Source organism: Poecilia latipinna, unplaced genomic scaffold (genome assembly GCF_001443285.1).
Source record: "Poecilia latipinna isolate Pla-1442-1.1 unplaced genomic scaffold, P_latipinna-1.0 Scaffold3279, whole genome shotgun sequence".
In the NCBI taxonomy this organism is placed as follows: Eukaryota; Metazoa; Chordata; class Actinopteri; order Cyprinodontiformes; family Poeciliidae; genus Poecilia; species Poecilia latipinna.
Genome location: NW_015115895.1, coordinates 5,663 through 26,900, shown reverse-complemented (window position 1 = coordinate 26,900; position 21,238 = coordinate 5,663). Strand labels below are relative to the sequence as shown.

Here is a 21,238-nt window from a genome sequence, read left to right as displayed (position 1 = left end):
TCCCCCAACCACACCCACAACTGACCCAACCACAACCACAACTGACCCAACCACAACCACAGCAGCTCCAACCACAACATCTCCAACCACAACCACAACTGAACCAACCACAACCACAACATTTCAAACCACAACCACAACATCTCCAACCACAACCACAACTGATCCAACCACAACCACAACTGAACCAACCTCAACCACAGCAGCTCCAACCACAACCACAACTGATCCAACCACACCCACAACATATCCAACCACAACCACAACATATCCAACCACACCCACAACATCTCCAACCACAATCACAACTGATCCAATCACTGTTTTCACTGCTTTAACAAGTACAGAACCATCCATAACTACATATCAGACAAATCCCATTTCTGAGGCAACTATTTTAAAAAATATAACAGAACCTCCAACTCCAGTGTATGTTGTCACAGCAATTATTATTGAACCGTTTGTTGACCAACTCAATAATAAATCCAGTCAAGAGTTTAAAGATCTTGAGAAAAACGTCACAGCAACAGTAAGTTTTATGGTTCTATTTGATATTCAAAATACATCTATTTTTGAATTATTCAAATCTATGTATGCATTGTTCTTATAACTGTACTTGTTCCACAGTGTGACCTCATCTACAAAACAAAGTTTGGATTCCTCTTCATCCGTAGCTATGTCATTGGATTTCGGTGAGATTTAAAAAGCTTGAGCTTTATTTCTCCTTCTACAAGCTGATTGTGATGGTTGAAATTATGATTTACATTAGATAGACTCAAATTCATAAATGTTCCTATTTTTTTAAGGTTATTTTCTGAACTTGTTATATTTATGATCATATTCCAGAGTTTCTATAGTAGTGGTGTTACAAACTAATTCTACCAAAGCAGAAATAGATTGCAGTTTAACCAAGTTTTAAATAGAAACATTTTCTGAACTTTATTATGGTTATGTTGCAGAAGTTCTCTACTACTTTATCAACGAATGAATAGTACTGAAGCAGAAGTGGGATTGGAGTTTAATAAAACTACATCTACTGACAATCTCCCAAAGAACGAAGTTGTACAAGAAACTTTACTCGAGGCAATGAACAGCACTTCTTTAAACATCACATTTGTACCTGGCTCCATTAAAATAAAATGTAAGTAAAACGATTTCTAACACTATGCAAACACACAAACATGTAGCCTTTTTTTGAAGCATTATTCCTTCAATCAGTCTGTGACTGTTTAGTTTTGATGAAACACAATAAGGGACTTTTTAAAAGCATCAAAACCTTACATTTCAAAGAGTTTCAATGTTATTCTTTGAAATTTCCAGGTTTTGCAAAAAACTAATTGTTCTGAGTCTTACCAGAAATAAAACAGACAGAAAACAACACATTTTTCTAAACTGAAATATGTACTGCCTTTTACCTAGAAGCTTATATTACATTGGATTTTATATAACATGAACTAATTTTTTAAAGCTAATTTTTCTGACTAAAACATCTTTTTGTGTTGCATTTTTGTCCTTTATTTCTGGCAGACTCTCCTTTGACAACCACAGCTCCCAGTACAAATTCTAGCATTACTGCCATCACAGCTACACCAACCACAACCACACCTACAACTGTGGAGTCATCGATAACAAGGCGACTGACTTTTCGGACTACTGAGGAGACGTTCACAGCTGATTTACTGAACCTATCATCTACAGCGTTTAGGAATCGAACTGCACTTTTAAAGTCCAATGTAAGTGTCATTTTACCAGTTGAATATTGGCATCTTTTTTTTTTTTTTTTAACAGGAAATTGCCTTTAAGTTTAACAGTTTTTTGAGACATAACCTTTAAGTTTTACAAAAGAACAAAGAAAGAACATATTTTCAGAAAATAAAAAGTGACTGTGTGTTTATACAGGAGGAGGCCGATTCAGGCTGTGAAGATCCAGAAATGCTGCATTTTCTGGAATCCAAATTTTGATTCGATTCTCAGCATGTTTGTAGATACAACAGGAGTCCAGCATTAGCACATTTTCTTCAATTGGGTATTTTTAAATAAAACAAAACAATAAATAAAATACCAAAAATATTTAAACTGTGATTAGAACTGTCCAGCCACTAACTTATACACTAATACAGAAATCATGAACAGATTAAACTGTCTTTTGTCCAGTTTTCTCTCTTCAGACAGTTTTTTTTTTAAATCAGCATGAATCAGTTTAATTTAATTTCAGTAAAATCTCACATGGACTCAAAAACATCACGTTATGCTCCATATCCCTTTGGTATAAATGGAAAAAAAGATTATTAAAAAAGAAAATGCATTGAGCCAGAATACATTTTATCAAACTACTAAACTATTAAGAGCATGGGGAAAAAAAACGACATAAAAACTAAAACAAAAATATTCTGGATATAATTGGTTTTCTTCTAATGCTTATTCAGACTTCACAACCTCGAGAAGTAGTTTGCTGCCTGCAGCATTTCTCGGAAGGTGGAGATTCCTCTCATCTATGATGTGTGTGTGTGTGTGTGTGTGTGTGTGTGTGTGTGTGTGTGTGTGTGTGCGTGTGTGCTTGCGTGCGTGTGTGTGTGTGTGTGTGCGCGTGTGTGTGTGTGTGCGCGCATGTGTAGATGCATGTGTATGCATGTGTGTGTAAAAAAAATTGTTTAATTTTACTAATACAAATATTTCAAACTTTGTGCTGAGTTTTGAGTTTGAACTTTAAAATTAACCATTTATAAAAACCGTTACATCTGTCTTTCTGCGTGCAGCTTGAACCGCTCTACAAGAATATGTTCCCTTCATTGTGCAGCTTCACTGTGATTTCATTCAGGTAGTATTTGCAGAGAAATTCTGATTATCGTTAAATGTAAAGATGCACTGATTAACTGATATTTTCTTATGCTTGCAGCAATGGGTCAATTGTCAACAACATTAATCTTGAATTTGCAACAGCATCTGCTCCAAATAAAACCCAAATTGTGAACGTTTTGGTCCAAGCAGTTTCAAACATCACAGTTTTCATTATCGACACAGATTCAGTTGTCGTGGATGTCACATGTAAGCCAAATTACATTCACATAAAAGAAAATACATGATGTAAATTATGCAAAGTTTGGTCAATCTCAGATAATTTTGATAAAATAATGTCCCGTGTCTCTTATCTGTTACCTTTGAGTCAAACTGCTATTTTATGTATTTTGATCTTTACTGGAAACCTGTAATAACAAATTAAAGACTTTGTAATTAATCAAGATGCATCATATTTGTAACAGATACATATACTTGAAACAAAGTCAGAGTTCCAATTCCAACTTATTTTGATTAAGACTAAATCCATAAATAGAAAAACATGTTTTGCATTATTACTATATACAATTACTACTTGGATTTAGAGGAAGAATGAATGTTATGGCTTTTATGCATGGGCTCATCATCCAACCATAGCAATTCAGATGCAGTGTTAATTTAAATGTCTTTATGCTACTAAGTGGGCAAGACGTTGCTGGTGCATGGACTCAGGGGTCAGCACCAGCCTATTTGGAGGCCCGAAAACAACTTGATCTGAAAGGAGCAGAACTGACCAAACTGAAATGTTATTATCCAAGAAGGATTTTGTGCAAAAAAGATGCAATGGGAATGTTTTGTATAGCCATGGATGTGTCCTGACCTGTTCAAAGAAACACAATAGGAAATAATGGGAAGTGCATTTACCTCTATGACTCCCAGAAAACTAGAAAAAAAAGAAACTGTCCTGCTCATTCTGGTGTTGAGTGGCTGAAAATATTTTGGTAATACAAAGTGACCAATGTACAATGTCAGACTTTTATAATGTACTTCTAACCTCATTGTGTTTTTAGATCCTGAAAATGCAGATGGCTTCAGAGCATCCAGACAAGATGAGACCAGCATCACTCTGCAGTGGAATAAAATAAACAACAACATCAGCTTTGTTCTCCAGTTTAATGGCACAGAGACATTCATCAGAGCTCCAGATGGAGATGGACCAGTGAACCACACAGTGTCATCTCTCACTGCTGGAACCAAATACACATTCACTCTCTTCTCTGAGTTTGAGAACGTTAGAAGTAGTGGAGTACAGCTCACAGCAGCCACTGGTAAGATGTTTAACATAATCCCTAACAATGCATTTTTGTATAGTTTCATGTTCCCATTGTTATACATTAAACATTAAATACATTAACTATTTCACTATTATCAAGATTAGTTAATGAGTAAAAGCATGATTGTATTGCTCAAGATGATTTAAGCAAGTTTCAATAGTTCAAAGGGATTTCAACCAAGTATTAAAGAAGTTTATATAAACCTCTGTTTTCAAGACAAAAAAATCATATATATATATATATATATATATATATATATATATATATATATATATATATATATATATATATATATATATATATATCAGCTCTTTCTGGTATTAAATTGCTAAAACTATTTTTCTACTTGTGTAACCTTTTGGATTTAGATGATGCAGTCAAAAGATGTACACCAAAATTCACACATTACATTCCTGAAAAGAAAAACCCAAACCCAAAGTACTACTACAAATATTGAGTATTGGAGCTGCACCATTTCTTGCTTTTTCATTGCAGTTGAATGAATCATAATGGAAACATGCCGAGTTTGGCACATCTTGCCCTTCCTCTGTAGTGGGTCCTGCTAATGGAGATGAAGCTGTTTGGATTAGAGTGAAGGATAATTGTTAAAGCTTTTCCATGGACAATTAGCTTTAGTGGCATGAATGAACTTCCCATCATGTTGTGTTTTTAGCTCCTGGAAATCCCGACGGCTTCAGAGCATCCAGTCAAGATGAGAGCAGCATCACACTGGAGTGGAATAAAATAAACAACTACATCAGCTTTGTTCTCCAGTTTAATGGCAGAGAGACATTCATCAGAGCTCCAGATGTAGACGAACCAGTTAGCCACACAGTGTCATCTCTCAGTGCTGGAACCAAATACACATTCACTCTCTTCTCTGAGTTTAACGATATCAGGAGCAGTGGAGTCAACGTTACTGCATCTACAAGTAAGATGTTCTTCATTATTATAGCACAAAGAAGGAATCATTAAAAAGTCCTAAATATGTAAAGAGGTGCTTTTGGAAATGCTCCTGTTATAATCTAGTCTGATGATCAATCAACCAGCACTCCACCTCACAACCATTAACAACCAATAAAACGTTTACAGGCCATAGAGGTTCACAATCAAACAGAAGAGAAATCACAGGCTTGACAGCACTTTGTTCAGAGGGTAGTATTGCAAGAGAAAAGCACTTGTGGGAGACAGGACGCCCAACACTGATTCCCTAAACATTGGTAAGGTGCACAGGAGGTCACGAATAGCTTTGCTGAACTGCTCACACTGCTCATTTCCAGCAGGATGTCAATTATATGTAGCTTTCTCAAGTCTAACAGGTCACACAGCTGTTGAATTCACATGCTCTCAAATCCAAATCCAAAATAATGAGGCTTTGATTACCAAACATGAAGAACCACTCAGTCAGCAACAGCTGGGCAACATTGGATGCTTTTTAGTCCCAGGTTGATACAGCAACTGTGTCTTCACCAAGTACATCAGTAATTATAAGACGTTTTCCCTACTCTTTTTCCAATGTGGTCAAATCCATGGCAACAATCTCAGTTGGCCATGATGCCAATAGATGACTCATGAATGTGTTTGAAGTTACATTTTTAGCAACCTGGCATCACTGACACTCTTGTACCCAACTGTACAGGATGCAGCTTGTGACTTTTCCTGTCCTGATACAAGGACTTGGTTTTACCCTTTACTCATAATGTGCCAAATATTTCCTTCCAACAGTTGCTAATAAGAGGACATGAGAAAAACATAAGGTAGAGAGAGACCTCTATAAGAAAGATTCTAATATTTTCTGATAACTTTAACTTCCAGATGTGTAAAATTGTTGATACTTTTAAAAGTGAGGTTAGCTAGGTCTAAGGCTCGCTCTTATTGGTGTATAACTGATAGCCTAAAAAACTGTAGAAATGATTAAACAACACTAGAGTAGAAGGAAGTGATTTTGGTTGGAGACATAAAGCAGGAGATCATCTGCATAATGGGAGATGCTATGCTGCACACCTTCTGTCAAAATTATAGATATATCTTTTCTACTGTGAAGTGAAGCTTTTTCCACAGCAAGCACACATTTGGGGTAAGGTAAGGTAAGGTAAGGTGAGGTAAGGTAAGATACCTTACCTGACCTTACCTTTGGGGTATAACTTCAGCAGCAGAATAGAGAACATAAAAAGCTTTCTAATGTTGACGTTAACAATGAAAGATATGGACTTTACATGAAGGTTCACTCCAGAACAAATAAGGAAACTGTTGTCAAGTCACTTCTCTATCTCGACTCTCTATCCATGTCCTTCTTGGCATAAAACTTTCATAGGTATTAAAGTTTCTCACTTGGACATTGACCAGCATTGCTAAAAACAATGTTGGTCCAGCATAGTAATACAATTTATGATTTGAAGTCTATTTGTCCATATGACCAGAAAACTAACGCAGTCTGATTTACAAGGATGAAACGAGTGGAATCTGTAAATGTACATTCACAGAAGGCGACTGTTTTTTTGTGTGTTTTAGAAGAAGCAAAAGTCTTGAAATTAAAGTTGAATATTAATATATGTTTCTTCTTCTGCTTCAAGGTCAGATCAGGTTAACTGGTGCTGGATTTTCTCGATGTTCTGGAAGAGTTGAAGTCTACCACAACAGCACCTGGGGAACAGTCTGTGATGATTATTGGGGTTTAAACGATGCCAATGTGGTCTGTAGAGAGTTGAACTGTGGAACGGCAGTGAAGGCTACCAGTACAGCCTTCTTTGGTCAAGGAACAGGACAGATCTGGCTTGATGACGTGTCGTGTTCTGGCTATGAAACTTCACTTACACAGTGTGGGCACAGAGGATTTGGGGTACACGACTGTGGACACAATGATGATGCGGGTGTCATCTGTTCAGGTAAAAACAACTTATTTCATTAAAAAAACAGTGTTTTGTTCAAGTTATTTCATTTTTATTTATAAAAAACTTCCAATGAACACAAAGAAATAAATGGATTGGTTTTGAAAAGTAGAAGCTATTCAATGTGTTATAACATTACAACATTTATTTCAGTAACTCCATTTCCAGAGTGCCATTTTATGTAGAAGAATTACCCACAGACTGAAATTTTCTCTAAATGTTAAAGGTTATTCACTATTTCTTATGATGATGACAATATGGCATAAGATCAATTACAAAAAAACCTTAATACAAAATGCGGGCCTGATAATAAGTATGCTTATTACCTGGTTAAAGACTGAGGCAGAGGTCTTCGGTGGCTTGTTCAAGTGAAGTAATGTGTTAAATGTGGAGAATTAAAGAGATTTTTTTTTGGTCCAGTTTAGAGTCGATTGCAAAGGACGACCTGTGTGTTGAGTTGACGTCCATGCAACTTGCCAGTTTTGACTCTTGCAAGAAATCTTCATTTCAAGCTTTAAGTTCATCTGAGATCTTAAATCCTCTTGCGGTCTTAAGAGAAGAGGTCTCCTAAGAGGTTTCTTTTTTTTTTTTGTTTATTTTACCTCAGTGCGCAGTCCAGCACAGTTTCTCTGACCCTGCGTGTGCTTTTGCAAGATTTGGTCTGACAGGACAACACTTCCGCTTGCTCCTGAGTGTTGCTCTAAGACCGTGGGAAGATTAAACCTTTTTAGTTTACAAGATGGCAAAATTCATGAATTACACATTCAATTTGCAAGAATAATACATAACATGGATTTTTGACTTGTACACATACACATGCAAAAGGTATAAATTCCCAGCCATTTAATTTTACAAGGTTATAAAACTCAATTCAAAACTACACAGTCTGATTTGCAAATAAAAGCTATGAGGGGGATTTGTGAAAATACATTTGCTGATAGTAACTGGATTTTCTTGTGTTTTAGAAGATGCAATATTGTTTAAATTCAAGCCAAATAATACAGTGTTTCTTCTTCAAGGTCAGATCAGGTTAGCCGGTGCTGGATCACCTCGATGTTCTGGAAGAGTTGAAGTCTACCACAACAATATCTGGGGAACAGTCTGTGATGATTATTGGGATTTAAACGATGCCAATGTGGTCTGTAGAGAGTTGAACTGTGGAACGGCACTCAAAGCTACCAGTACAGCCTTCTTTGGTCAAGGAACTGGAGAGATCTGGCTTGATGACGTGTCGTGTTCTGGCAATGAAGCTTCACTTACACAGTGTGGGCACAGAGGATTTGGGATACACGACTGTGGACACTGGGAGGATGCTGGAGTCATCTGTTCAGGTAAAAATTACTTCTACTTCTGAAAAAATGCAACATTGTTTTTATGAAATAATTTTATTACTGTTTATATATAAAAAACTAACAAAACGAAATATGTTTTTTGAAAACTCAGTAGTTACTTCAGCGTACTATAAAACACAACTCACTGGCTCAGTTACTCTACTGGAATAATGATACATTTATTTCTATTACATCAAGTATGATTTTATGAAGGACTTAAATAAGTACAATTTCTTAATATTGTTGAATATCCATCCATCCATTTTCTTACACCCTTGTCCTTAGTGGGGTCAGGATGGGTGCTGGTACTGATCTCCAGTTAACGTTCTGGCGAGAGACGAGGTCACCCTGGACAGGTCGCCAGTCTGTCACAGAATATTGTTGAATAGAACATTAGAAACTAGTTGGGTGCATTTTTTTTTTTGTAGGATAAAACATTTATATAAAGCCTCCAGGGGAAGCAACAGCTCAATTTGACAATTTAAACACTAATTTCAAACCAATTGTTTTAAATGTAGTGTTTAATTCCCATGTTCCACAGTGAACAGTTCCTGGTTAGTTGTGCAGCAGTCTCCACTTCTGTTATTCATAAACAGAAGTGGTTGTATAATTGATATATACAACCACTGTATATATATGTTTGTATAACTGAGCTTCTGTTTGCAGCCATTTTTACATGCGAGTGTAAATGTTGAGTTGGGGGCCAGCAGCAGCCGAATGATTTAAAGTTACAAGAGGCCCTAAAACAACTTATTCTGAAAGGAGCAGAACTGACCAAACTGAAATCTCATGATCCAAGAAGGATTTTTTGCAAAAAAAATTGAATGAGCATTTTGTGTACAGCCATGGACATGTTCTAATCTGTTCAAGGAAGCATAATAGGCCACCTATAAGGAAGTGTATTTACCTCTAAGGCTCAAAGGAAGCTAAAATCAAAACAGTCTTGCTCAATCTGATGTTAAATGGCTAAAATATATTGGCAATACTAAATGACCAATGTACAATGTCAGACTTGCCAAGTTTTATCATTTTCTTCTCATATCGTTGTACTTTTAGATTCTGAATACGGCTTCAGAGCATCCAGACAAGATGAGACCAGCATCACTCTGCAGTGGAATAAAATAAACAACAACATCAGCTTTGTTCTCCAGTTTAATGGCACAGAGACATTCATCAGAGCTCCAGATGGAGATGGACCAGTGAACCACACAGTGTCATCTCTCACTGCTGGAACCAAATACACATTCACTCTCTTCTCTGAGTTTGAGAACGTTAGAAGTAGTGGAGTACAGCTCACAGCAGCCACTGGTAAGATGTTTAACATAATCCCTAACAATGCATTTTTGTATAGTTTCATTTTCCCATTGTTATACATTTAACATTAAATACATTAACTATTTCACTATTATCAAGATTAGTTAATGAGTAAAAGCATGATTGTATTGGTCAAGATGATTTAAGCAAGTTTCAATAGTTCAAAGGGATTTCAACCAAGTATTAAAGAAGTTTATATAAACCTCTGTTTTCAAGACAAAAAAATCATATATATATATATATATATATATATATATATATATATATATATATATATATATATATATATATATATATATATATCAGCTCATTCTGGTATTAAATTGCTAAAATTATTTTTCTACTTGTGTAACCTTTTGGATTTAGATGATGCAGTCAAAAGATGTACACCAAAATTCACACATTACATTCCTGAAAAGAAAAACCCAAACCCAAAGTACTACTACAAATATTGAGTATTGGAGCTGCACCATTTCTTGTGAATGAATCATAATGGAAACATGCTGGGTTTCGCACGTCTTGCCCTTCCTCTGTAGTGGGTCCTACTAATGGAGATGAAGCTGTTTGGATTAGAGTGAAGGATAATTGTTAAAGCTTTTCTATGGACAATTAGCTTTAGTGGCATGAATGAACTTCCCATCATGTTGTGTTTTTAGCTCCTGGAAATCCCGACGGCTTCAGAGCATCCAGTCAAGATGAGAGCAGCATCACACTGCAGTGGAATAAAATAAACAACTACATCAGCTTTGTTCTCCAGTTTAATGGCAGAGAGACATTCATCAGAGCTCCAGATGGAGATGGACCAGTTAGCCACACAGTGTCATCTCTCAGTGCTGGAACCAAATACACATTCACTCTCTTCTCTGAGTTTAACGATATCAGGAGCAGTGGAGTCAACGTTACTGCATCTACCAGTAAGATGTTCTTCATTATTATACCACAAAGAAGGAATCTTTAAAAAGTCCTAAAGATATTCTATGAAAATATATAGAAATGCATTGATACATATTTGCTGTGCAATTTAACAAAAAAGAGAAACATCTGTTTCTAGACTTTATTGGATGGGCTTCGTATCCGTTAACTGCTTGCAGTTCTAGTTTATCTTTATTTCTTCTTGAAAAGAAAATGATTCCAAGCTAGTTGAATCTAAGCTTCTCCTTCTACAAGAAAACATTTTTAATGTCCTAATGAAGTTTAAAATAAGGTAATGTCTTATTACCATCACATTTTTTTTCGTTTGAAGTCCTGAAATATTTATTTTATACCTTTTGCTTTTTCCTGCATTGACTAATTACTAGAGATCTAACAGTGTAGATTTATTGGCATTTATTCACAAGATTACTTACTTTAATTAACCAAAATTGACATTTTTTTTTTACGTCCATGTTTGTTTAAAATTTGCTCCGTTTCTGACGTATTTTCTCCCATGCTTGTTTTGACAGGTTCCAGGTCTACATCATCCAGGGTTTGCAAATGTACACTGGTGTCCAATACATGTGAACAAACATCAAGATCTTAATTACATAATGCATGTTATTACATATTACTCCTTGTATAAAAGCTTAATGTCTATAACAATATAATTACTGTGCTGTAATAATTTGATTTAAACATGTAATAATTATTTTTACTTGTTGCTGAGGGATTCACCTGGAAGGCATAAGACATTTATGTTCTTGTCAAACATTAACTGTTTGTGTGATTTTATGGTCTTTTATGAGTTAAAAAAAAGAAAAAAAATCAATTTTGAATAAGGACGTAACTTATTTCTTGAGATGCTTCTAAGCCTTGACTAACTGCTTTTAAGCTTATAATATTTATAAAGATGTATTCAAAGTGTGCTTAAAATGGTGTTGGTATGTTTCATTTTCATTTTAAGTCTTTAAAATTAGAAAATAAAAGTGATTGCAAAACTCAGGTGTGTTCTCTCATTTAGGTTTTCGTAGCTAAAATGAATCTGGTAGTGGAAACTAGACGTACAGGTGATCAACTATACTGTACGAGTTTCACCTTTCTCAAAAGTGGATCAGGTTTGGACACATTCGTAAGTCTGGGAAAGGCTTTCACTTTATTTAGGTGAAGAGTCTCTTTGTTAGTCATTGTTCCTCTGCCACTATTACATCCGATTTACCAGACATTGCCTTTGGTAGCACAAAGAAAGGCCAGGACTTACTTTCCATAATGACCTAAAGCACAAAAGGGACTTTCTGCGGTCCAGATATTGAAATGGGAATGACTAATAGGAACAACAATGGTAGTGAGAAAAATCCATCTGAGAACAAAAGCTGGTGTTTCAGAAAAAAAATATAAAAACAAGACAGCAGATACAATCAAGACTGATCTCACTGTGAAAGATCTTCAGGAATGCAATGAAGCTCAGCAATTTCAAAATCACAGTTAATATGAGGGGTTCAGGTTTGGGAGTTTTTCATCCAGAGAACTTTTCCCTTGCTCATTTAACTCTTAAATCAGTCAGTTAAAATTGTTGTGGAATACTTCTTGTCACATAACAGCATCTGAATAAACAACAGAGTTCCCAATTTAAAAAAAATACTAAAGTAAAACTACAGCAGCTCAGTTCATTGAAAATTAAAACAGTTAAAAATGAAAGTAATAACTGGATTCTGTAGGAAGTGGGGATTTTATTTTGGTATTGCCGCTGCCTATGCAATGAAAGGTTAACCGGAAGAGGAAAACGCAGGGATTATAGTGTGTACCCAGCATCCTGGGTGCACCGAGCATCCTAAAAATAAACTCTAAATAAATCTGCCTTGATTATTCTTTTTTGGGGGCATAACGCATTTTATTACTGAGGACTGATCCATTGTTTCCGCTGAGGAGGGGCTGCTGTTGTTGCGGACTGTAGCTGCAGCAGGCCACCCACCATCTGTGGAAGTGGGACAGCGGAACAGATGGCGTGTCCAAGCCGAGCCGCGGGGCTTTGTCCAGCACAAGAGACAAGGTGCCGTCATTAAAATAGCCCGCCTTTACCGTTTGTTTTATTTTTTTTGCGCGACTTTCTCCTCCACCGTAATCAGCCATGTTGGCGTGACTGGATGCAACTGGAGGACCGAAACGCGTCCCTGTACCGCCTGAGCCGAGACCAACCCCCGCCGACTTAATCCCTCTTTAAGTCCGTCTGGGTGAACAATGGTCGACAACCGCTACGCCACCGCTCTGGTCATCGCCTGCGTGCTGAGCATCCTGGCCACCGTGTATCTGTCGGTGGCCATCGGCACACAGCACTGGTACCAGTACAGCAGCCCCACCGTGCGCGGCGAGGCCAACGTGTCCGAGCTGCGCTCCCTCTACGACGAGTTCATGACCGGGGAGTTCGACGAGAAGACCTACAGCGACACGCTGTTCCGCCTCAACGGGACCGTGGGGCTGTGGTGGCGGTGCGTGCTCGTCCCACCCTCTGCTCACTGGAGCAGGGAGCCAGGTATGTGGCAGTGACCCCCAGTGCCCCGAGGCACACCTGCAGACATACCCAGCTTGCACACCTTTCACCTGTCGCCGCAGGTGTTACTCATAGTGGTTGGACTATCATCTATTCTAATTAACTGAATTGCATGTGCCAAAAACCGTGAGTCACTGCAGCTTGATGAAGGTTAGATTGGGTTAGGCCACATTCTTTTCGTTTTAGTATCAGTTCAATTGTTTCTTCTCCCAAGCACTTTTAACAAGGTGCCTTTTTTTTTAATTTGTTTTGTTTTTATTACGCAACCGCTACGCCACTGCTGTGGTTATCGCCTGCGTGCCAAGCATCCTGTATCTGTCGGTGGCCGTCGGCACGCAGCACCGGTACCAGTACAGCAGCCCATGTGCTTGATTTTCACCCAAAGACTCACAACCACGACAAAATAACATAAGCTCCAATTATTACCCTACGAGAAAAGCAATAAGCATCAAATAGTTCCAAATCACCAGACCAGACTCAAAGGCCACAATCTGCGCATGCGTAAGAGTTTTTGGAGTAAAAACATTCAACACAAACTACAGGTAAAAATCAAAGTTTGCCATTAATTGAATCTATGGTATTGATGTGCAATTAAGTTAATTTGCAAAGCGAAAGGGAGCAGCATACCTGTGGAGGAGAGTAGAGTTGGCACTCAAGGTTTAACAAAAAAAACACCAGGTTCCCAGGTGTCTCATATCAGTAATCAGTGTTGCACATAAGGAGAAAGCCCAACCTAGCCACAAGGGTCTTTACACCACAATAAAGTGAAAAAGTCTGGCTGAGCATGATGTTATTGGAAACTTTTTATTTACTGAAGTGGTACATACCATTGGTTTGTGAGCTATGAACAAATAGCTCAACTGAATTTGATTAACATCTGAAGTGGCTGCAGTTTGTGTTTTCTAGTCACTGAAGCATAAGTACAGTTATTCCACTGATTAGCAAATTGATGGATTGATGCTACAGATACGGCAGTTTTTGTGTGTGTGTGTGTGTGTGTGTGCGTGTGTGTGTGTGTGTGTGTGTGTGTGTGTGTGTGTGACATTGTTGGGATTTTTTTTTTACACACTACACCCAGTTTTGCTCCAGTTTTTGTTAACTGAATTTTCCGACTCGTACCCAAAGTAAACAACTAAATCTATGGCGACTGCCTCTTTCAGATCCGAAGATGTTGCTGGAGTGTCGAAACTTCACTCTGCTGGAGCAGTTCACCCCTAAATACAAGGAGCCAGGGAACCACAACAGCGGAGAGGACATGCTACGCACCTGTACGTTCAGAAGACACGCACACAACAAAAATCCACCCTCTGTTGCGTGACCGAAATTTGCATGACAACGAACATGTAACTTCTTCGTCACAGTGTGGTTTACCAGTGACATGTTTTGATGTGTCTCCTGTGAAAAGATCTGTGGAGGTGCCAGTTTCTGCTGCCACTGTCGTCTCTCGGTCTGGTTGTGCTGGCGGGCCTGATTGGGTTTTGCGCCTGCCTTTGCAGAAGCCTCACTCCCACATTGGGCATTGGAGTTCTTCATCTCTTGGCTGGTAAGACCGGTTTTTCTGCATCTCAAGGCAGCAAACAATGCAGTCTGTCATTTACCACTCTAATTAAGATGTCAGCACAGACTCTTCAAAGGGTGACCTACTTGTCAATGTTTTCTGTCCTCCATGTGCCAGGATGTACAGTACTGTAAAAAAAATCAAATAAAATGAAAGCATTTCTGCTTTAATTCACATCCATAAAATCAGAACTTCCAGTACAGTAAAATTATCTAAATGGCTCTCATATAGCTACAGTATATAGTTAACTTTTCTAGTCCACGTTTGGACATCATTTTTGCTGGGGACTCAAAATGCATTGACAAAATATATGCCACACAAGAACCCCACTGACACCCTGAACGGAGCAACTCAAATCAACCTGGAAACGTTTTTCTGTTACGTTACTGTCCAGTTTTGATGAGCCTGTGCGAATTGTACGTTTAGTTTTCCTAACTTTAGCTGTCAGGACTGGCATCTGGTGGGCTCTTCTGCTAGCGCATCGGCTCAAAGTTAGCTTTCTGATATGGTGTTCTCCAGATATTGGTACTAACGAGTTTTAGTTGAGCTTCTGCTGCCTGTCTGTCTTCTTAAGCTAATGTCTCTGTACTCGTTTGACATCGACAAGGCGTTTTAGGCCACAAAAAACTGTTGCTCACTAATCGTCTGTACTTCGGTTCATTTCCTCCCCTGAGTGGGCATAAATATCCCTCTCAGAAAGTAGGACCTACATGCAAAGACACTTTAATCCAATTTATTCCAGATTCTGACGCTTAGTTTGAACTTCAACGGGTTGGCTTCACCTCATCTCAATGCCTAATTCATTAAGTTTCAGGCCCTTTGACTGCTTGATTCACTAGTTTTATAATAGCCAATTAGAAATGTGTATCTACTAAGGTGGCCAGTGATTGTATATGTAAAACAGAAATGGAGAACACCTAACCCAAAGTAAGCGCAAAGGAGCATAAAACAGAGTAATGAGATGCTGAGCAGAAAGTTCATTGATTGGCTACAGTGAAAAGTCGTGGTTTGGTAGTTTGATTCGATGAGCGATGTTGCAGTTCTTATCAGAGCCTCTTCAGATTTTCATCTAGGAAGTGACCAACTTTCCATTTCTGTACAAGCATACCAAAAACTCAACATCATGGGTTGGAGCAGGACTGACTGATTCGAGTTCAGTCACAGACAGTGAAATCGTCTTGACAAAGAACAGAACAAAAAGCAAACCCAGAAAACAGGATCATTGAGACAAACGCAAACGGTTTTACCCCCGGACGTCAATTTATATTTTCACGTTTCAGTTAACCGCCGCATACGTTTTCCTCAAGATTCACGTCAGAAACCGGATTAGCAAAGCAAACTCTTGACAGGTGTCTGTGTCGTGCATTTTCCAGGTCTGTGCACCCTGGCCACAGTGTGCTGCTACCTGGCTGGGATGGACCTGCTCCACAGGGTGTCGATGCTTCCCGACAAGGTGGACGGCTCCCTCGGTTGGTCCCTTTACCTGGCCCTCATCTCCTCGCCCCTGCACATGATGGCTGCCGCGCTGCTGGTGTGGGCGGCGCGCAGTCACAGCCAGAACTACTACCGCATGACTGCCTACCGGGTGGCGTGAATATGTGGTTTTTATCCCACCTTATGTTTTAAAGTCTAGAGTAAAAACCCTACAGTATGCTGCATTCATTTAATTTGTTTTTTCTCTAGGGCTGCTGATGTGAAAAGATAAAGTTGAGTGTAGCACAAAGTCCAGGTCAGAAATACAGAAAATTAGCTGATGTTTTTAAATTTAGATTTGTTGGTAAAACCTCGAAATCAACAATATTAAAAAATACCTGCCTGGATCTCTGGTTAAGCTTTAATATAATTTACTTCCACAGGAGTAAAAACAAGGTTTCCTCAACGCTTTTAAAAGCGACACCTTTTCTTTTATGTCTTCTTAAAACGACGACACCAAACTCCACAAGTGTAGTTCACTGGTTTGCTACAGTCAGGCTATAGCAAAGCAAGGTGGAGGTTTGTTATGCTGTGGTTTGGCTGTGTGTGTCACTTAATCTGCTGAAAAAATAATGAAGATCAAAAACATGTTGGACCCAAGTGCACCACCCACTGTCATGTGAAACTAGGCCATGGGAGGAGGTTTCTGAGGCAAACACCCCCCAAAACAAAGGCACGAAATGAAAAGGTTTTTTTTTAAGTTGGCATGTGAACTGTCCTGAACCAAGTTGAACCTTTTAAATTATTAAATGATCCATGTCACCACAAGACATAAAACATCCTCATACCTGATAGAGAAAGAGAGCCACAGATCAGGACTTGGATGCCAGATGCTATTGGCAGGTTGTTCCTGTTGAGGATGTTTACGGAGTTAGTCAGCAGGGAGTGTTCTCTGTCTTCAGTCTTGGATTATTTCGGTAGTTGCTTTTTATCTTCAAATCAATGTATTTATATTGCAGCGATTTACAATAATTATCATCTCAAAGTCCTTTATGAAACATGCCGATCTAATTTCTAAGCAAAAATTGTAGTTATAATGGATTCCAGTCGGGTTCAGTTTATAACGCTAATTGGCAAAATGTTGAGAAATCACTGTTGATTGCATCAAGTCACTGACTTTGCAGCAATCCCTCCTCCAGGGCAAGAAAGTGGGACATTGACTTTTACTTTGCAGCAATCCCTCGTATCTTGCCGAAGTGGAAAAGAACAGGCAGCCCCAACCACTAGCAGCAGCAAAGTGAAGCCATCGTGTGGCTTAAATTATAAAGTGAAAATTCATCTGCCTGTTTTAGTTTGGACGCATTCATTTGGTTGAGATACAGAGAAGGATTCAACCTTCATGCAGACTCTTTCAAATAATTTTGATACTTAAGTATTTTGTAAGCCGGCTGCTTCCTTCCTTGTGATCTTTGTACGCTGTTGATGCACGCTGCACGCCTCGAACAATCCTCATCTGATAAGGAGCTGAGCAGAAAGCTGTCTGTTCACTTCTCAGAGCCAAGAGGTGGTAACGATTTCAGGAAAAAACAACAGACGTCACTTAAGACACAGTCATCCATCTAAGCAGGTGTGCTTTAAATTGCTTTGTGTGTGTGTGTTTTTTTTATATTATTTATTTGTATAAATATTGTACATATCAAACAGGATAAGGTGAATTCTAGAAGTGAATCAAGGAGGATTTTTAAAGTTTTGAAAAACCTCCAACTGGAGGGAGCAGTTTTGGTCAGAAGTTTACATACAGCACACTCCTTGCCATGAATGTCGTTTTGGGATTTAACTATTAATTTAACAGCTTTTCTTGTTTCCAAGTTGGAATGATTATACAACAAAGAATGTCAATAAGTAAAAACAAGAATTGGAAGCTCAGGTTTGAAATTATTGTGAATTTTTCTGTAATCCACCCATGGAAAAAACTATATTCACAGTCTCAAACATATACTGTCCCCTGGAATATTTGGTAAAAGGTCACCTGGCAGACTGAACTTTAACCTTACACTTTTTGCAGTCATCACCTCCACCATATTCCAAGCTTTTAGGCGTAGCGCACAAATTTTCAATCAAGCTGAGGAAGGCCATCTATATAGCTTAATGCTACCCAGTTTGGTCGCTTGCTTTGAAACCATTAGCCTGTTGAAACACTCAGATTCAAACTATTGATTTAAGTTAAAGGAATTGGATTTAATTTTCTTCCTCCATCATTCCAATCACTTTGTTTAATACACCAGAAACAATGGCAGTGACTGCCTGTAGCAGTCAGATATGCACTACTTGTACATGGATTGAGATTTTAGTCTTCTCTCAAGGTTTCCTCCAGAAAACGTGCTAAGCTCGGCAGTTACTCATCCAGCGACCCGTCGTGTTTTTGAGTTAAAAGATATTTAAAGTTGACAGGAAATTAGAAAATTTCCATTTGATAATTACATGTTATTGGAAGTTTAATATCTGAACACCAAGTATAAAGTCTTAAAAAAAATGCAAACATAAAAAAAACTTAAATAAATAAGCAATGCTAAGCCTGGTGGGGGCACAAGTAAACCCTGGTGGCCTGCCAGGCTTATAACACACTGGGGGAAACCCTGCTTCTCTGATCTTAATTTAAAGAAAATCCAGAAGACATTTTACTTTTCAATGTGGGTAAAGACAACTTTCAATGAAGCTTCAATTTTATCTGGACAGTCACCATCTCAAGACTTGGTTCACTGTGGACGTAGTTTCCTGAAACAGCTTGAACATCCTCATCAGCTTTCATTTTTCTGAGAGGAGCAGATTAGGTTGAACGGTTGAAACTTGGCACAGTTAGGTAATGCAAAATGAAGATCCAAAACAAACAATAGCTACAAATCTACTAAAAGTTCCAACCTCAGCTATGAAGGAAATCTGTGAGTTACGCCTAAAAGCAGCATCGAGTCTTTCGAAAGGAGCGGTCAAACATCCAGGAAGAGTTATAGTGGAAACTTGTTGAAGCTTCAAAAAGCTTGTGGTTGATGTTCAGCTATTGAAGCAACACATAAGCAAATTAATGTTTATTTTGAAGGCGATTTTTAAAATGTATAAAAGGCCATACAGTTCAATCTTTCCAATCTAGAACCTAATATTCATAAGGTTATAACGACATCCTTAAAATCTGATTCAAAACGGATTTTATGTACATCAGTGTTTTAGCGGTATGTTCTTAAAGCAAAAAAAGGTCATGAACTTTGAATAATTTCTGCTATTTCACAATTGCTCCTATGATCTTATTCAAAGTTACAGTGAAGAATAACAATTCAGTGGCTGTCTCAGAGTTATGAGACCACACCTGTGTGACAGACACACCTTATGTACTGAATGTTTCAAGCGAAACACAAAAACATTTGTGTAATCTTCTTCAGAGGCTTTTGACGCAGAATGCTTTGTCACTGAGAAGTGAAAGATTATTACTGCGTCCATGTTAGTCCTGACAAAATGTCCACATTGATGGCTTTTTTTATTATTATTATTTAACTGGTTTATTTATTCTTTATATATACAAGGTATGTCGTTTTGTTACTTTTCATGCACATTTGTAACATTTGATCTGATTTTGTAGGGGGAAACATTTCATTTAAAACCTTCTGTTTTGTCCATCTGGCTGTTTTTGTGGTTTCGTTTCCTGCTTTGTGTTTGATGTTTCTTTGATCGCTAAACATCACTGCTGTGAAAGAAAGTCATCAGAAATAAGGGAGAGTATGTCCGCCCCTTTTTAATTATGAATGTACTTTAAGGCCATATGTGGAAAAACTGCTGAATTTGTTCTGCAATTTTACATTACTTTGATCATATCCTGAATATTCATGTAATTTTACATCGATAGATAAATATAAATAAATCTGGAGGAAATAGACACACTTGCTGGATGGTAACAGATGAGCATCGTTTTCCAAAGTTTCATGACATTTCCGAATGATTTGATAAAAGTTCTGCTGAGTTGGATTGTATTTTACTCATCCAAGCATCAAACACAAACGGCTCTTCTATCCCTGAATGATTTGTTGAAACATGTTTGTGAACCTAAAGTGAAACTTTTTGTAAATATGTGTGCGCATATGCAAGGCTTGTACGTGTTGTCATTTCAATAAAAACAAATAAATAAATAAAAACTGTTGCTAAAAATAATTTCACACGACTCTCTTATGAAGAACGTCTTCACTCCTCTTCCTCTGATGCAAAACTCTGCTCGCTCGCTCGTTCTTCCTCGTCCGTTTGCACACGGATAGAAGGGACGCTCACACGTCTCTTCCTGGCCAGAGACAGCGCGATGCCTTTCTTGTAATAAGCGCATTCATTGATGAAGAAAGCGTAGAGCGCTTCGTCGCCCTGGTATTTCACTGTTTCTCCTGAGAACGTCTGGAAGAGGGGCTCTCCGGGGCGGAGCAGGCAAAAGTCTCGGTCCTGTGAGAGAAAGCACTTTGAGGTTTTAAAACCTGAGTAAAGTGAAACCAAACATGAAAATGGACATGTTCAAAGCTTAAAACAGTTGAAGCCGGTGAAGTATGAAAATGTCAACTGGGGTCATTCATAAATGAATTAACCAACATTTCCTGAAACAGATTCCTGGTTTTGTTGCAACAGCAAAAACCTGACATAAAATCATGTAGAAAAATCCAACCTTTGGATGAGAGACATTTAGTCAGCAGTTGGAAAATCAAAAGCAAAGAACTGTTACACAATCCAAGAAATTTCCATTTCTGGAAGTTAAAAACTTAAGTTAGAAGTTAGAAACTTTTAAAAAATAGTCTATGAACTCCTGGTGCAGGAATATGCTGTGTCACAAAACGGTAATTTCTTAAAATGGGAAAGACAAGAGCACATGTCATTCAGGTGAAGCAGCTGTGTGCTGAGCTCCAAAAACTCAGCAATTTTCTACAAAAATAAAAATCTTTGCCTTTTTACAAAGTAATATCACTTCATTTACTAAAAGTGAATCCAACAGCATAAACATTTATTTAGGTTGTTACAATGAGCTAGAGGCCTGAGTTGAGACTAATCTCAACCAAAACATGGTGACAATTTAAAGTTGGACACGTATTTTGAAAGAGAATAAAAGTTGTTAAACCTGAATTTAATGCCTGCAACATGTTCAGAAA

General features: G+C 38.0%; 2 protein-coding genes and 2 long non-coding RNA genes across 5 annotated transcripts; 2 read left to right on the top strand and 2 right to left on the bottom strand.

The window, feature by feature from the left end:
• The first annotated feature begins 2,763 nt into the window (after nt 1-2,763).
• LOC106940560 (T-cell differentiation antigen CD6-like) lies at nt 2,764-11,542 on the top strand. Of its 2 annotated transcripts, XM_015023336.1 has the most exons (9): nt 2,764-2,818; nt 2,897-3,045; nt 3,846-4,103; nt 4,783-5,040; nt 6,683-6,994; nt 8,017-8,328; nt 9,385-9,636; nt 10,299-10,556; nt 11,085-11,542. In XM_015023336.1, exons 1-9 carry the CDS (start codon nt 2,778-2,780, stop codon nt 11,159-11,161), a joined length of 1,917 nt encoding a protein of 638 aa, XP_014878822.1. In that variant the 5' UTR covers nt 2,764-2,777; the 3' UTR covers nt 11,162-11,542. The 2 variants fall into 2 exon arrangements, with proteins under 2 accessions (XP_014878822.1, XP_014878823.1); XM_015023337.1 differs by lacking the exon at nt 9,385-9,636.
• Nucleotides 11,543-12,319: 777 nt separating this feature from the next.
• Nucleotides 12,320-16,941, top strand: cldnd1a (claudin domain containing 1a). Its single transcript, XM_015023338.1, has 4 exons — nt 12,320-13,084; nt 14,263-14,370; nt 14,508-14,645; nt 16,034-16,941. The coding sequence occupies exons 1-4, from the start codon at nt 12,793-12,795 to the stop codon at nt 16,252-16,254; spliced, it is 759 nt and encodes a 252-aa protein (XP_014878824.1). The 5' UTR covers nt 12,320-12,792; the 3' UTR covers nt 16,255-16,941.
• LOC106940563 (uncharacterized) lies at nt 16,832-18,646 on the bottom strand. The gene is made up of 2 exons (XR_001423135.1): nt 18,123-18,646; nt 16,832-18,046 (listed from the first exon to the last, which is right to left on the bottom strand). It is a non-coding gene; the product is annotated as an uncharacterized LOC106940563 (long non-coding RNA).
• Nucleotides 18,647-19,631: 985 nt separating this feature from the next.
• Nucleotides 19,632-20,644, bottom strand: LOC106940562 (uncharacterized). The gene is made up of 2 exons (XR_001423134.1): nt 20,294-20,644; nt 19,632-20,251 (listed from the first exon to the last, which is right to left on the bottom strand). It is a non-coding gene; the product is annotated as an uncharacterized LOC106940562 (long non-coding RNA).
• Between the last annotated feature and the right edge of the window lie 594 nt (nt 20,645-21,238).

Excerpts from the sequence above, each read along its gene's own strand:
- LOC106940560 (XM_015023336.1), top strand. The coding sequence starts at position 2,778 with ATGTTCCCTTCATTGTGCAGCTTCACTGTGATTTCATTCAG. Across the intron at positions 2,819-2,896 it reads TTCACTGTGATTTCATTCAG|CAATGGGTCAATTGTCAACA; the intron begins GTAGTATTTGCA and ends TTATGCTTGCAG. Across the intron at positions 9,637-10,298 it reads ACAGCTCACAGCAGCCACTG|CTCCTGGAAATCCCGACGGC; the intron begins GTAAGATGTTTA and ends TTGTGTTTTTAG.
- cldnd1a (XM_015023338.1), top strand. The coding sequence starts at position 12,793 with ATGGTCGACAACCGCTACGCCACCGCTCTGGTCATCGCCTGCGTGCTG. Across the intron at positions 14,371-14,507 it reads AGAGGACATGCTACGCACCT|ATCTGTGGAGGTGCCAGTTT; the intron begins GTACGTTCAGAA and ends TCCTGTGAAAAG. Across the intron at positions 14,646-16,033 it reads AGTTCTTCATCTCTTGGCTG|GTCTGTGCACCCTGGCCACA; the intron begins GTAAGACCGGTT and ends TGCATTTTCCAG.